Source organism: Carcharodon carcharias, chromosome 13 (genome assembly GCF_017639515.1).
Source record: "Carcharodon carcharias isolate sCarCar2 chromosome 13, sCarCar2.pri, whole genome shotgun sequence".
Classification (NCBI taxonomy): domain Eukaryota; kingdom Metazoa; phylum Chordata; class Chondrichthyes; order Lamniformes; family Lamnidae; genus Carcharodon; species Carcharodon carcharias.
The window spans coordinates 9,258,772-9,273,353 of record NC_054479.1 but is presented as its reverse complement, the minus strand read 5'-3'; the positions used below and the strand labels follow the sequence as shown (position 1 = coordinate 9,273,353).

At 43.1% G+C, this 14,582-nt stretch overlaps 1 protein-coding gene across 1 annotated transcript in view; it reads left to right on the top strand.

Moving 5' to 3' along the window:
• The window catches only part of si:dkey-112e17.1, a 49,980-nt gene that overhangs the window by 12,245 nt on the left and 23,153 nt on the right, over positions 1-14,582 (top strand). The window contains exons 2-3 of the mRNA XM_041203259.1: positions 2,742-3,790; positions 14,433-14,484. Of these exons, the coding sequence (XP_041059193.1) occupies positions 2,742-3,790; positions 14,433-14,484 (1,101 nt within the window). The remainder of the gene's footprint in view (positions 1-2,741; positions 3,791-14,432; positions 14,485-14,582) is intronic.

The window sequence follows — 14,582 nt, the reverse complement described above, 5'->3', positions numbered from 1 at the left end:
GCTCTACCTGTCTACCACCCCCCCCCCCCCCCCAAAAACCAGCTTATATTTCACCTCTTTTCTATTTTTCCTTAGTTCTGTTGAAGAGTCATACGGACTCGAAATGTTAACTGCGTCCCTCTCCACAGATGCTGCCAGACCTGCTGAGTTTTTCCAGGTATTTTTGTTTTTGTTCCCCACTACCATTCTTGAGTATTGATAAGTGGAACTATTTACAACAATTTACAGCAAGACAATGGGGCCTAAAGTCCTGGTAATCTTCCAGCACATTCCTGCAATCCAGTATGGAGGGAGTACAGAGAATGGGATATAATATAGACCTGTGATTTGGATGCACCAGGTACCCAGCAGTTTCTGCGCAGCCATGTTTGGGGTAGAGTCTCTACTGGTCTGGAGGATACTTGAGTTAAGAGGGGCAGTGACCAGCAGAGGGAAGTTTCCTTAATGCTGGAGTGGCTGACATTAGATTACTTCTGCCAATATTTGAGAGTTGTGGAGCCAACCTATGGAAGGAGGAAGCAAAGACATTCCAGATTTCAAGAGGATTTGGTGGTCCTTACTCATCCCATCAGTTGTTTCAGCTTCCTGGACAGGTGGGCTCCAGAGTTGCCCCTATTGGTGAAGGGACATACCTGGTTTAATTAAACCAGACAATGCTTCAGTTTTAAGGCACACACTCTTATGCTCAAATCCTGCCATAACCTCACCCCCTGTCTATCCCAGTAACCTCTTCTAGCCCTACAACTCTCCAATATTGGACTAATTCTGGCCTCTTGCACTTCCTCAATTTCAATTCCACCTTCCCCCATTCAGCTGCTTGGCCCTAAGCTGTGGAATTCCCTCCCTAAATTTCCCTGCCTCTTTCCTCCTTTTTAAAACACTCTCCAAAATCCCCTACCCCTTTGATCATCTGCTCTAATATCTCCTTGTTTGGCCTGGTTAAATATTTTTTTGGATGAAGCTCCTGTGAAATACCTTGGGATGTTTCACTACGTTAGAGGCACAATATAAATAAGTTGTTGCTGTAGGTGAGCTCTCCCTGAACTGCCAACTTTGAGAGGGAGGGCACTGAAGGCAAGCAAATGTCACCACTTACCTTAGGGTGGACAGGCCATGGATTTTGCTTCAAATCCTTTCCCTTTGCTCCATGACCAGTCTGACCTAGTGCTCATTTATTAGCTCCATTTCTGAGGTGGCATCATCGGTTTTGTTAAAAAATGCTCAGAAATGAGAAACAGACCAAACTAATCTTATGTTTACATAGCTTGTTTTGGAAGAATAACTAGATCTTGTAATTATCTAGGGCTGGATCAGAGAATGTTCAAATTGTTTGTTGAAGTCAACCCCTTTAATTTGGTGACAAGTGTTTTAAATTAAAATGGAACTTTGAAGGAACGCTGGTATGCTTTAAGACTGAAGATTAAAGTTGACATGCTAGTTTTTGTTCTTTTGGAGATTTTCGAGCACATCTGTCACATCTGGTAGTCGTAAACTTCTTTTTAAGTATGGAAAAATGTTAATCGTTTCAAAATGTTTTCTTTTATTGGTGTATATGTTGGTTGACACCTAAGATTGTGGTTTGATACAGAGCGCACGCTACATTTCTGATTACACACAAATGGAATCTGTAATTGTGACGTGAGCATTCCTTCTATGGCTGCAACTATCTTTATCCCAGTGGATAGAGGGGGTTAATCCTTTAAGGTGGAGAGCTTTTATGGGCTCCTACAACCCACATAGTGTTGGGGAGGGGGCTGATGAGAGTGGGGAGGCCCACCCCTACCTCCATCTGATATGATTAATCATTGGATGTCAACAATGCCTGGAACTTCAGTCTGGACTCATTGGACTGTCTGGACCAGGGCTCAAACCCTGTGTTCTCTAACTGAAGACAGGAATGCTATCACTATGCCAAAGGTTTGGTTCTATGTACACTACAGTTATTTATTTTTATACATCATGATGTTTAATGGTAGGATGGGTACTATTAAAAGCAATTCTCTTGGTCTCCCTGAGCCACTCGAGAAATCTTTCTTGAGTAAAACTACTTGGAACCATGAGGGTGTGTTTTACGGTTAATGTTTTGTGAACAATGACATTGGTCCATCCAGCCTGTACCCCACAAGTGTGATATCTTGTGCATCGCAATATATATCCACTCCTCATCCCACCCAAAACCATGTGATCCCTTTGGAAAGGCAACCAGATTTTAAAAACCCAGGCTGACTTAGGAGGGAAATCTGGAAAGTTCCCCTCCAATTTCCTCAGATGATCGAAACTAGTCCAGGAGGTCACTCCATTTCTGGTAATTCCTCATAGCATTTACCCTTTTCTGGGAGGTGGTCTCTGTCCCAGCCTGAAACAGTCCAGCCCTCATTTGAAGGAATTCAACAAATTAGCATCCATCCCATGAGCTGCAGCTTGTTCCAGAGGCTATAACTTGTAACCTGCCTTTGATCTGTAGCTGTCATTAATGAGCATTCAGTCAATACCCAGTGTGAGGGGAAAATACCAAAATTAGAGAACAATTATGGCATTTGTGCTCTCCTATTAGTATCTCCAACCCCTCCTTGTTTAGTTGCTCATCCAACTTGTTCTATGTTGAGTGCGATTCATTAATATTATTTCATAATATCTTTTGGATAAGCTGTCCGTATAAGAAAGGAAATTGTAGCTGGGAAGTAGAAGCAAGAGCTGAAAATGGGTTGTCTTGGTGATCTCCTGCCATATTTTATTTTCAGGTTTATTATTCGTGCGGAGCCATTGTTGATTCTGCAGCTCAAGGTATTATCCTTTCACCTGGCTTTCCTGCAAGTTACGTTCCAGGTACACACTGTTTGTGGCAATTCTTCATTCCGGCTGGTGTCCATCTTGTTTTGGAAGTTTTTGATTTTGACGTGTTTGAGAATCCACGTAATGATAAAACCCTCCTTGGTGAACATTCAACACCTGCAATGGTAGGTGGGGAGATTTCTGTTTCTGGTTCATTGGAGAATGGGGGCACTGTACAGAGTCAAGAGCCCAACAACCAGCTACATGCTCATACAAAAGAATATGTTCAAGATGGAAGAATAAAGGTGTTTTTTAATGAGACCAATGTGTCTAATTCAAAAGCTTTTGATGGTGACTACTCTGTGACCCAATCCCATAAAGCTGAAGGCAAACGAGTGGTGGCACAGGAAGAGTCCATAAAATTGGAGATGGTTAAGACACCGCCATTGCAACAAGATTTCTCCATCACAGACTCGTCACTTGATGATTTGGATAAGGATGATTCCACAAAGTCAAATTTGAGTGATCCACTTGCTGATTTTGGTGACTACAAAGACATCAATGTAGACCCACAATCCAACAATGAAAGACAAGGTGAGAAGAGGCTGGAAATTGACCATCTTGAAGTGCAACAAGTAAATGATTCAACTGTAGTCACAGTGATCCCTGCCAGAAAAGTGACACCCTTCGCACCTCCTGAAGTCTGTCCGAATGATGTTTTATATATTTCCGATCTGATCACGTTTTCTGCCCGTTTTTGTGGGGCCAACACCCCTGTCAACAAGACGTTGATGTTTGGTTCTTCTCTGGAGATGGTGGAAGTGGTGGTGGAGCTGATCACCACCACGGATCGCGGGCGTGGATTTCTTCTCCTTTACCAGTTTAAAGCTGGCCTAGATGCTGATTTTCGAACACTGATTAAACATCGGGACCAAGACAACCTGATCCATTTCTTGGTCATTGCTGGCATTGCTCTGTTATCCGTCGTTCTTCTGACTGCACTCTGTTGTGCCTGGAGGTGAGTTTAAACTATATTCACTTCTCCCTCTGGCTCCTAGAAACGAACCTTTATGCCAAACTTTGGAAAATTTATACTGTTTTAAGGGGTTGATATCTTTTGGGGTTCAGCTTAAGACTCATTCCCGATTTGTATTCATGAGTCAAATACAGTTTGGCCCTCTGAGAATAGAAGGAAAGGACTTGAATTTATATAGTGCCTGAGGACATTCCAAAGTGTAAATTAAGCATTCTTGAAGTCTAGTCATTTTTGTAATTTAGGAAACACAGCAGCCAATTTATGCACAGCAAGCACCCACAGACAAAAATGTGATAATGACTAGATAATCTGTTTAGTGATGTTGGTTGAGGGATAAATTATTGTCTTAGGACACCATGGAGAACTTGATAACTTCCACCTGAGAGCAGATGGGGTCTCAGTTTAATGTCTTATCTGAAAGATGGCACCTCAGACAATGCAGCACTCCCTCAGCACTGGAGTGCCAACCTAGATTTTGTACTTGAGTCTCTGGAGTGGAACTTGAACCCACAGGCTTCTGACCAGAGAGGTGAGAGTACTACCCAAACCTGACACCCAATCTTCAGCAAGGACTACATGACCTGGGATGACTGCGGGTTGTAATGGCAATGATTATGCATGGGTCAACCTTTCCTTCCCCTTTTAAATCTAATCAATTAGCTCGTTGCATTTTCCAGATAAAATGAACAGTGTAGAAAACAGCCAGTGTTTAAGGTTACAATGAATGATCATCATTGTGTGGCTTTTGTTATGTTGGTTTCTTGGTTTCGAGACAAATAAAGAGGCATCTATTATAAGAAGTTGAATTATTATAGTTTTGTACTTCTGAATTTTTGATGTTAATTGGACTGTGCTAGGAATCTTAATTGATTCGCACAATCTGGCTTTGATAAATTTACTACTTTTTATATACATCAACTTGCCCATTAGTTTCAGAATAAAACAGGCCACTGGATTCCTTCATATTGGTGTCTGTAACCAAGGCCTGTTAGCTCTTCTGTTGCATAAAGAAGAGGCAAGTCTGTGCTACTGTGGGCGGTAAGAATACTGGGACTTGACCAAATTACAGATATTAGGCCATCTTCAGTGAGACTCCTGCACAGGTCATCCAAAAGATAAGTCAAGTGTAAGCGGTTTATATGTTGACCAGGGTTTCTCTATGTCTAGATCGTCTTGTGTCATTGATCGTTCCAGATAATGCTCTGTCCCCGGGCCTCTGGAAACCCGCACCCTGCAACCAGCTGCTGTGATATGCTAGCTCATCCTCTGTGTACGTTCCTAGATCTTCCTGTGGGGAAGCACCAGGAATCTATTTAGGGTGCTCTCCCACATTCCTTGTGCCCACCCCCTTTGCTGCCACCATTAAGAATATCAAGCTCCCTTACAGGAAGGATGGGCTACAATATTTGTGGAATGAATTGGGTCTGGATGGAATACATGTTCCTTTCCCCTCCTGAGGAGAGGGGAACAGTGAGTCTCCAAATTGGACAGGTTATCTGTTTCCCAAGATCAGAGTAGCTGTATCTGAATGGGTGGAATTTCTGTGAGTGCCTCCTCCAATTTTCCACTGATAATCTTGGCGGAGAATTGGTGTATTAATATCTTAAGCGGGTTCAACCGAATGACTGGTGATCGAAAGATCCCTTGTGGAAATTCTAATCCCTCCAGATGTTTTGCTGCTGGCTATTTTCTTGTGTCTTGGAACTGTTTGGGAGTTGACCCTGGTACTATATTGAAAACAGTCGCTGGCCCACCCTGAACATAAGAATTTTACATCAGACACAGCAATGGGATCACAAGAGAATTTCCTGCCGGGAGCAGTATGTCTAGACCTAGAACTCAACTGTATAACTCTTCCAGTCAGTAATTGCCACCAGCATCCTGAAAAAATTAGGCTTTCAGCAAAGGTTAACTGAGTCCATATGGAATAATCTCTCAAACTTTGACTCGTGACCACCTTGACTGACAATTTCCTGATTTTAAAAAAATTGTTTTGCTCTCACACTCTCTTGTGCACTTGCACGCTCTCTTTCTCTCTCTCTCTCTCTCTCTCTCTCTCTCATCATTCAAGTCACCCCTTAAACTTGTAGGGTATTCAAGCCTGTAATTTCCCTAGTATTTACTCCTTGGGAGTCTTGGTAACATTCTGGTGGTTCTGCATTGCAGTCTTTCACTGGCCAATATGGTCTTTCTATTTTGGGGACTGTTGGACATGTGTGGCCAACCAGCTAAAACATGAAAATTAAGGGTAGACAGCATTGCGGTAAAATTAGCTAGGGATACATGACAACAACTTACTGTCATAATTTATTGGAGTACAATAAGATGTTGCATTTATATAGCATCCCAAACATCCCACATCGCTTTACAGAAGTGATTACCAAACAAAATTTGACACTGTGCCACATAAGATGATATTAGAGCAGGTGATCAAAAATGTAATCAAAAAGGTAGGTTTTAAGGGAGCATCAAATGAGGAGAGAGATGGAGACACAGGTTTAGGGGGGAATTCTGGAGTTTGGGGCCTAGGCAGCTGAAGACACAGGCGCCAATGATGGAGTGAGGCCAGAATTGGAAGAGTGCAGAGATTTTGGATGTTTAAAGGAGGTTACAGAGATAGGAAAGAGTTAGGCCACGAAGGGATTTGAAAATAACAAAGAGAATTTTAAAATTTGAGGGCCAGGAGCCAACGTCTTAAAGCCAATCTCAAAAGCAGCCAGAATTTCATTTCTCGAGTCAACTCTTCTCATGATTTTGTAGAGTGTGAGTTTTGAATTGTGGAGGCTTCCTGTTGTGATCTGACACTGACAAACTCATTTCAGAAAAGAGACTTTCACATGTTGACTTGGTCGGATTTTAGTCCAGATTCCAGAGTTGAAAGAAATTCAGCCCATTCCATCACTCCTGAAATCAGTTGTAATAGTCTAACCCCAGTAATCTCATTTGTACTGTGAAAATATTTTGATTACATTCTGAGGAGCTCTTTTGTTTTGGAAATGATGCAACAAGCTATTTCAAGCACTTTGATATGCTAAGAACGTAGGTGGTAGTTCTAACACTCTGCTATTAGAAGTGAATCATAATTTCATGGTGATAACTCTAAATAATAATTTCTGTATTTGCTAAATGTAGACATGCAAGTGACAGAATTATGTGCTGTTACTTTGTGTGCTTTTCTTTTAAAAGCAAAAACAGTTGCTTTTCTTCTTGCATTTCGTTGCTTATTGACAAGAGGGATATTAGTGCAGAATAAAACACTTGACCATGTTTTTACATAGAATTTACAGCATGGAAACAGGCCATTCGGCCCAAGTGCTCTGTACTAGTGTTTGTGCTCCATACAAGCCTCCCCTCACCCTACATCATTGCACCACAATCAACACCTTTTATTTGTTTCTCCCTCTTGAAATTATCCAGCTTCTCCTTGAATGTATCTTTACTATTCAACTCAAGTACTCCTTGTGGTAGGGAGTTTCCACATTCTCACTGCTCTTAAAGAATTCAGGAGAAATTATACTTAATTGGATTTATCAATGACAATTGTTTTTATAGTCCCTTATTTCGGTCTTCCCTCAGCAAGTGTGCTGTGTATTTTATCCTTTAACAGTATGTAAGCATTGCTGGTTATTGCCCAGCATTTATTGCCCATCCCTAATTGCCCTTGAGAAGGTGACGGTGAGCTGCCTTCTTGAACTGCTGCAGCTCCTGTCGTGTAGGTACACCCGCAGTGCTGTTAGAAAGGAAGCTGCAGGATTTTGACCCAGCGACAGTGAAAGAACAGCGATGTATTTCCAAGAGAGGATAGTGTGTGGCTTGGAGGAGAATTTCCAGGTGGTGGTGTTCCTATGCAACTGCTGCCCTTGTCCTTCTAGATGGTAGAGGTTGCACGTTTGGAAGGTGCTTTGAAGGAAGCTTGGTGAGTTGCTACAGTGCATGTTGTAGAATGTGCACACAGTTGTCACTGTATGTTGGTGTTGGAGGAAGTGAATGTTTGTGATAGATGGGGTACTGATCAAATGAGATGCTTTGTCATCATTTTCAACTTCTTGAGTGTTGTTGGAGCTGCATTCATCCAGACAAGTGGAGATTATTCCATCACACTCCTGACTTGTGTCTTGTAGATGGTGGATGGGCTTCGGGGAATCAGGAGGTGAGTTACACATCCCAGAATTCCTAGCCCCTGACCTGCTCTTGTAGCCACAATATTCATATGGCTAATCCAGTTCAGTTTATGGTCAATGGTAACCCCCAGGATGTTGATAGAGGGGGATTGAGCAATGGTAATGCCATTGAATGTCAAGGGAAAATGGCTAGTTTCTCTCTTGTTGGAGATAGTCATTGCCTGACACTTAAGAAGCGAAGTAATATTCACACCGCCACCTAAAAGTTCCCCTCCAAGTCACTCACCATCCTGACTTGGAAATATATCGCTGTTCCTTCACTGGCGCTGGGTCAAAATCTGGGAACTCCCTCCCTACCAGCAATGTGGGTGTACCTACACCTCATGGACTGCAGCAGTTCAAGAAGGCAGCTCACCACCACCTTCTCAAGGGTAATTGGGGAAGGGCAGTAAATGTTGGCCTTGCCAGTGGCACCTGTATCCCATGAACAAATTTTTTTAAAAAAAGGCCTTTTCGATCTTTCCAGGCAGTTATAATCTCTCTTTGGTCCCACTATTAAGTATTTCTAGATCAAGTGTAGATTTGTTAGATGTAAGCTCCCTCTAATCTACCTCAACACAGTTTTGCATCTGAACTTCGGGAGCCCCATCCCTAAATGATTGGTGTGTGTGTGTGCGCTTTTGTCTTGACCAATATTTTTGCCTCAACTAACATCACCAGAACAGATTACCTGGTCATTATCACATTACTCTGAGAGTTTGCTGTGTGCAAATTGGCTGCCATGGTTCCTACAACAATGATGCACTTCAAAAAGTATTTAATTGGCATAAAACACTTTGGGACATTGAGAATGTAAAAAGGTGCTTATATAAATGCAAATCTGTCTTTGGTGTAGAATACAGCATTTTGAACAAATATGAGACAATGGGAGGCCAGAGATCCAGCTTGCTGGTTTAGTTTGTGGAAATGTCCCATTGTGAAAGAATGGTTCCCTGTAATTCAGTGCAGGAACTCAAGGCAGCAATTAAATTCAGTGCAGAAAAGTTTTCCTTTATGGGCCATTACTTGTCTGGAACTGTTTTATTGTTGGGTTAATAATGCAGTGCGAAGACTGCATGAAGGCTAATCATGTAATTCAAACAATAATTAAACCAACTCCATAGTGAATTAAAAAACACAAATTCATTCGTAATGTTGGGTGAGAGTTCTGAGAGCAAATTTAAGAAATCTCCCACGGCTTCTCACCTTTTGGATTGTTTTGCAGTCTTCCCTTAAGTTTCACATGATGAAATAAATGGCAGATTGTCGGCAAGTCTACCCAACAGGTAGCTAAACACCTTTGATATTTCTCTTTCTCCCTACTGATGCACTCCAGTCTGAGCCTTTGGTTGATTCTCTATTGGGACAGCAGTAAGCATGGTACAGTTAGAAGGGAAAATTCCCCAAGGATCTTGGGCTTGATTCATTAGCCTATGATCCTGCTGCAAGATTGTGTTGTTCTTGTTGACCTCATCCTCACCAACTTGCCTGCAGCAGATGCATCTGTCCATTAGCGCATCAGTAGGAGTGACCACTGCACAGTCACTGTGGAGACTAGGTCCTGCCTTCACATTGAAGATACCTTCCATCGTGTTATGTGGCACCACCACCGTGCTAAATGGGATAGATTTCAAACAGTTCCAGCAACTCAAGACTGGGCATCCATGAGGCGCTGTGGGCCATCAGCAGCAGCAGAATTGTACTCAAACACAATCTGTAACCTCATGGCCCAGCACATCCCCCACTCTACCATTACCATCAAGCCAGGGGATCAACCCTGGTTCAATGAAAAGTGCAGGAGAGTATGTCAGGAGCAGCATGAGGCATACCTAAAAATGAGGTGTCAACCTGATAAGGCTATAACACAGGACTACTTGCATGCCAAACAGCATAAGCAAGTGATAGCTAAGTGATTCCACAACCAACAGATTAGATCTAAGCTCTGCAGTCCTGCCACATCCAGTCATGAATGGTGGTGGAAAATTAAACAACTCACTGGAGGAGGAAGCTCCACAAATATCCCCATTCTCAATGATGGGGGAGCCCAGCACATCAGTGCAAAAGATAAGGTTGAAGCATTCGCTACAACCTTCAGCCAGAAGTGCCAAGTGGATGATCCACCTTGGCCTCCTCTGGAGGTCCCCAGCATCACAGGTGCCAGTCTTTAGCCAATTCGATTCACTCCACATGACATCAAGAAATAGCTGAAGGCACTGGATACTGCAAAGGCTATGGGCCCTGACAATGTTCTGGTAATAGTACTGAAGACTTGTGCTCCAGAACTTGCTGCGCCCCTAGCCAAGCTGTTCCAGTAAAGCTACAAAACTGGCATCTACCCAGCTATGTGGAAAATTACCCAGGTACGTACCAAAAAAGCAGGACAAGTCCAACCTGGTCAATTACTGCCCCATCAGTCTACTCCCCATTATCAGTAAAGTAATGGAAGGGATCATCAACAGTGTTATCAAGCGGCACTTGCTTAGCAATAGCCTGATCGCTGACGCCCAGTTTGGGTTCCACCAGGGCGACTCAGCCCCTGACCTCATTACAGCCTTGAAGCTGAACTCCCGAGGTGAGGTGAGTGACTGCCCTTGACATCAAGGCAGCATTTGACAGAGTGTGGCATTAAAGAGCCCTAGTAAAACTGGAGTCAATGGGAAGCAGGGGGAAAACTCTCCACTGGTTGGAGTCATACCTAGCACAAAGGAAGATGGTTGTGGTTGTTGGAGGTCAATCATCTCAGCTCCAGAACATCACAGCAGGAGTTCCTCAAGTTAATGTCCTCAGCCCAACCATCTTCAGCTGCTTCATCAATGACCTTTCTTTCATCATCAGGTCAGAAGTGGGGACATTTGCTGATCATGTTCACCATGCATGATGACTCAGATGCTGAAGCAGTCCATGTCCAAATGCAGCAAGACCTGGACAATATCCAGGTTTGGGCTGACAAGTGGCAAGTGACGTTTGTGCCACCCAAATGCCAGGCAATGACCATCTCCAACAAGAGAATCCACCCATTGCCCCTTGATGTTCAATGGCATTACCATCACTGAATCCCCCACTATCAACATCCTGGGGGTTATGATTGACCAGAAACTGAACTGGACTAGCCAAATAAATACTGTGGCTACAAGAGCAGGTCAGAGGCTAGGACTCCTGCGATGAGTAACCCACCTCCTGACTCCCCAAAGTCTGTCCTTGCTCCCCAAGTCTGTCCACCATTTACAAGGCACCAGTCAGGAATGTGATGGAATACTCCCCACTTGCCTGGATGAGTGCAACTCCCATAACACTCGAAGCTTGACCCTGTCCAGGACAAAGCAGCCCGCTTGATTGGCACCACATCCAAAAACATTCACTCTCTCCACCACCGATGCACAGTAGCAGCAGTGTGGGCCATCTACAAGATGCACTGCAGGAATTCACCAAGGCTCCTTCTTCAACAGTACCTTCCAAGCCCATGACCACTACCATCTAGAAGGACAAAGGCAGCAGATAGATGGGAATACCACTAACTGGAAGTTCCCCTCCAAGTCACTCACCATCCTGAATTGGATGAATATATCGCCGATCCTTCATGTCACTGGATCAAAATCCTGGAACTCCCTTCCTAACAGCACTGTGGGTGTACCTACACCACATGGACTGTAGTGGTTCAAGGAGGCAGCTCACCACCACCTTCTCAAGAGCAACTAGGGATGGGCAATAAATGCTGGCCCAGCCAGCGAAGCCCACATCCTGTGAATGAATTTTTAAAAATCTACTGGTTTGTTCTATACTTTATATCTGATTTGCCTTGGAATGAATGTCATCCCAGCATTGCTCTAAGTCCGCAACTGGGTTATTTATGGTGCTTTAAAGTATCTCTTCAAGCTGTCTCCACACCTATCTTGAGCTTGGGCTGTCCGAGTCTTTCTCTGGAAGTTTCTGTTAACTTTAACTCTCAAAGATTCCACCCAGGCTTAAGAATCGAGCACAGTGAACAGACTAACCCATTCAAAACCAGATGAATTAAACCATTGGACACTATAGTATGAATATTGGATAAGGCCAAGGTCAGACTTGTTGATGGCCCTCTGATTCAATAATGGTCTCTCCATTAGTCTTTGAACAGCAATAATAACCAATTTGGCAAAGTATTAGAAGTGGAAGAATCAGTGAATCATTATGCCCCACCTTAGGGAATGAATAGTAAACTGACCAACAATAACAATGGGGTGGTAGGTTTACACCGCTGCCATTCCCCATTCAGTGGCTCTGTGATATTCTCAATGTGCGGAGGTGCCCAGCTTCTCCATCAGGTGATGGGGAAAGCCTGCAGGCTGTTCACTGTAGCCACGCCAGCAAACTTCCTAGCAGTCTGAGCAGAGCCCAGTGCACTGTTCATTGGGGTAGGGAAAGTGAGTGGTGGGGCAGGAACATGATGCCATTCAGCCCCCTCGATCCTGTTCTGGTATTCAATAAGATCATGGCTAATCTAGTGTGCCTCCTCCATTTACCCACCATTTTTTTTTTTCATAGCTCTTGTCCAACAAAAATCTATAGCGCTCAATCTTAAATTCCATTTAAGCCCAGTATCCACAGCCTTATTTGGCTGGGGCTGGGGGTTGGGGTGGGGAAGAATTTCTGATTGCTACTACCCTTAGTGTGCAAAGTGTTTCTGATTTTCCTCCCAAATGGCCAGCCTCTAATTTTAAAATTCTGCTCCATTGTTGTTGAACCTCTGAATCTTACCAGAGGACATTATTCCTCCTACCACCATCAGCCCCCACCCCCACCGCCTATTGAACGCTTTAAATCATTTAAAATATTGTATCCACAAGGAAATACAACCTCGTCATTTAACCCTCTAAACATTATTGTGGGGTCAAGCAAAAATTTGATGCAAACAGAATGAGCCAAATGGACTCTTTCTGCGCTTTAAACCTTTTTTCCAATTGTAATACCGAGCTCTGAAAGTGCTGTAACCTGTTGCCATCATTAGCACATGTGCTCTGATAGCCGATTGTGGAAGCAACAAGCTGATGGACAGAGGGAGCAGCTCCAATGACCTGAAGACTCAATAATATTGACCAAGAGCCACCTCACCTGGTGCAAGCCAGATTTTCCTGGAAGAACCCCAAGTTTTTGGTGTACCCGCTTATTTATTTGCTGCCTGGCCTTGGGGGTGAATGGATTGGTAAATTGTACGGTGAGGGGTGCATGAGTGGGGACTTTCAATCACTCAGTTTAATGGCAGAAATATTAATGACATTACAATGCGTTAATGGGCTTGACTTAGTGGATTGCCCAAAATCTTGAGTGCAAAACTTACATAATAATATAACCATGAAGATTAAAAATTGAAGAAAAAGCAAATGCTGGAGGGACAAATCAGAAACCTTATCCCAACCCTACTCTTCGAGATACTTGCTGACCAGCCGTGCATTTCCAGCAGTTTCTTGTCTTAATTCCTTTCATTCAATATGAACTAATCCACTTCCCATTGTACGGGATTCTGCCTCCAAGAACCTGCTTCAGTCCAAACCCTAATGTTGGTTGAGGGCAAGATTGGGAAACCTGAAATGTCCACCAACCACAGTCAGGCTGCTGTGAAGCCGCATGAAACAAGTGTGTTCAGGATTGACTTTTGAGAAAGAGAATTTATCAAACCTAACCAAATCACTAAAACTGTCTTCATTATTTGGCACAATTGTTCCAGGTTCTGTTTGAAGAGAACTGGCATGAATGGCTGTAAGTGATAAACTGGGTCGTGGAAGTCAGGATTGCAGAAGCACAGAGGAGGTAGATATGTTTTACAGAGAGATCTCTGGCCAACTTTGGGAGAAAGCAATGGAACTGTCTGCACAGAAAGCAGCCAAGACTGAGTTCAGAGTGGAAAATCTTAACACTTTGTGGTTAACCCAGGTTGACACCTCCTAGTCATACTCTGTTGAAGGTGCCATCTTTCAGTTAAGGTATTAAGCCAGAGAGGAATTCTCCCTGATGTCCTGGCCAACATTTATAACTTGACCAAGATCGAAAAATCACATTATCTGGTTATTTATTTCAACGTAGTTTGTGGAATCTTGCTGTGTAAATGGCTACCATGCTTCCTACATTACGACTGCAACTACACTTTTCGTTGGCTGTAAAGTGCTTTGGGACTTCCTGAAGCTGTGAACGGCACTATATAAATGCAAGTCTTTCTTTTACCGTCAGCAACTTGAGCTATAATATAAGGAAATTAATGATGCTCCGTGACCCACTTTATGACCTGTTTCCTTTATTGTGACTACACTTCAAAAAAAAAAATTATGTCCTTGGCTGTAAAGCTCTTTGGGAGGTTTTAGGCTTATGAACTGTCTGTATCAAGATAAATTTGCCTTTGTCTTTTCAAAGGCCCAAGTAATGGGACACACCAGCTGAGTTTGAGTGATTTTTGAGTTGATTGACTAAACCAAAATGTCGTCTTTTTAATTTAGGAAAAGGACTCGTTGTAAAGGAAGTCACTCCCACTGCTCGAGGACCCGAGAGGTAAATCTGATTTGTAAAGATGTTGGTCCGGTTGTATAAATTGTCCTTCCAAAAAAAGTGTGTTCGTTTCTGTTCAACTATTTTTTCCTCTAGCAGCA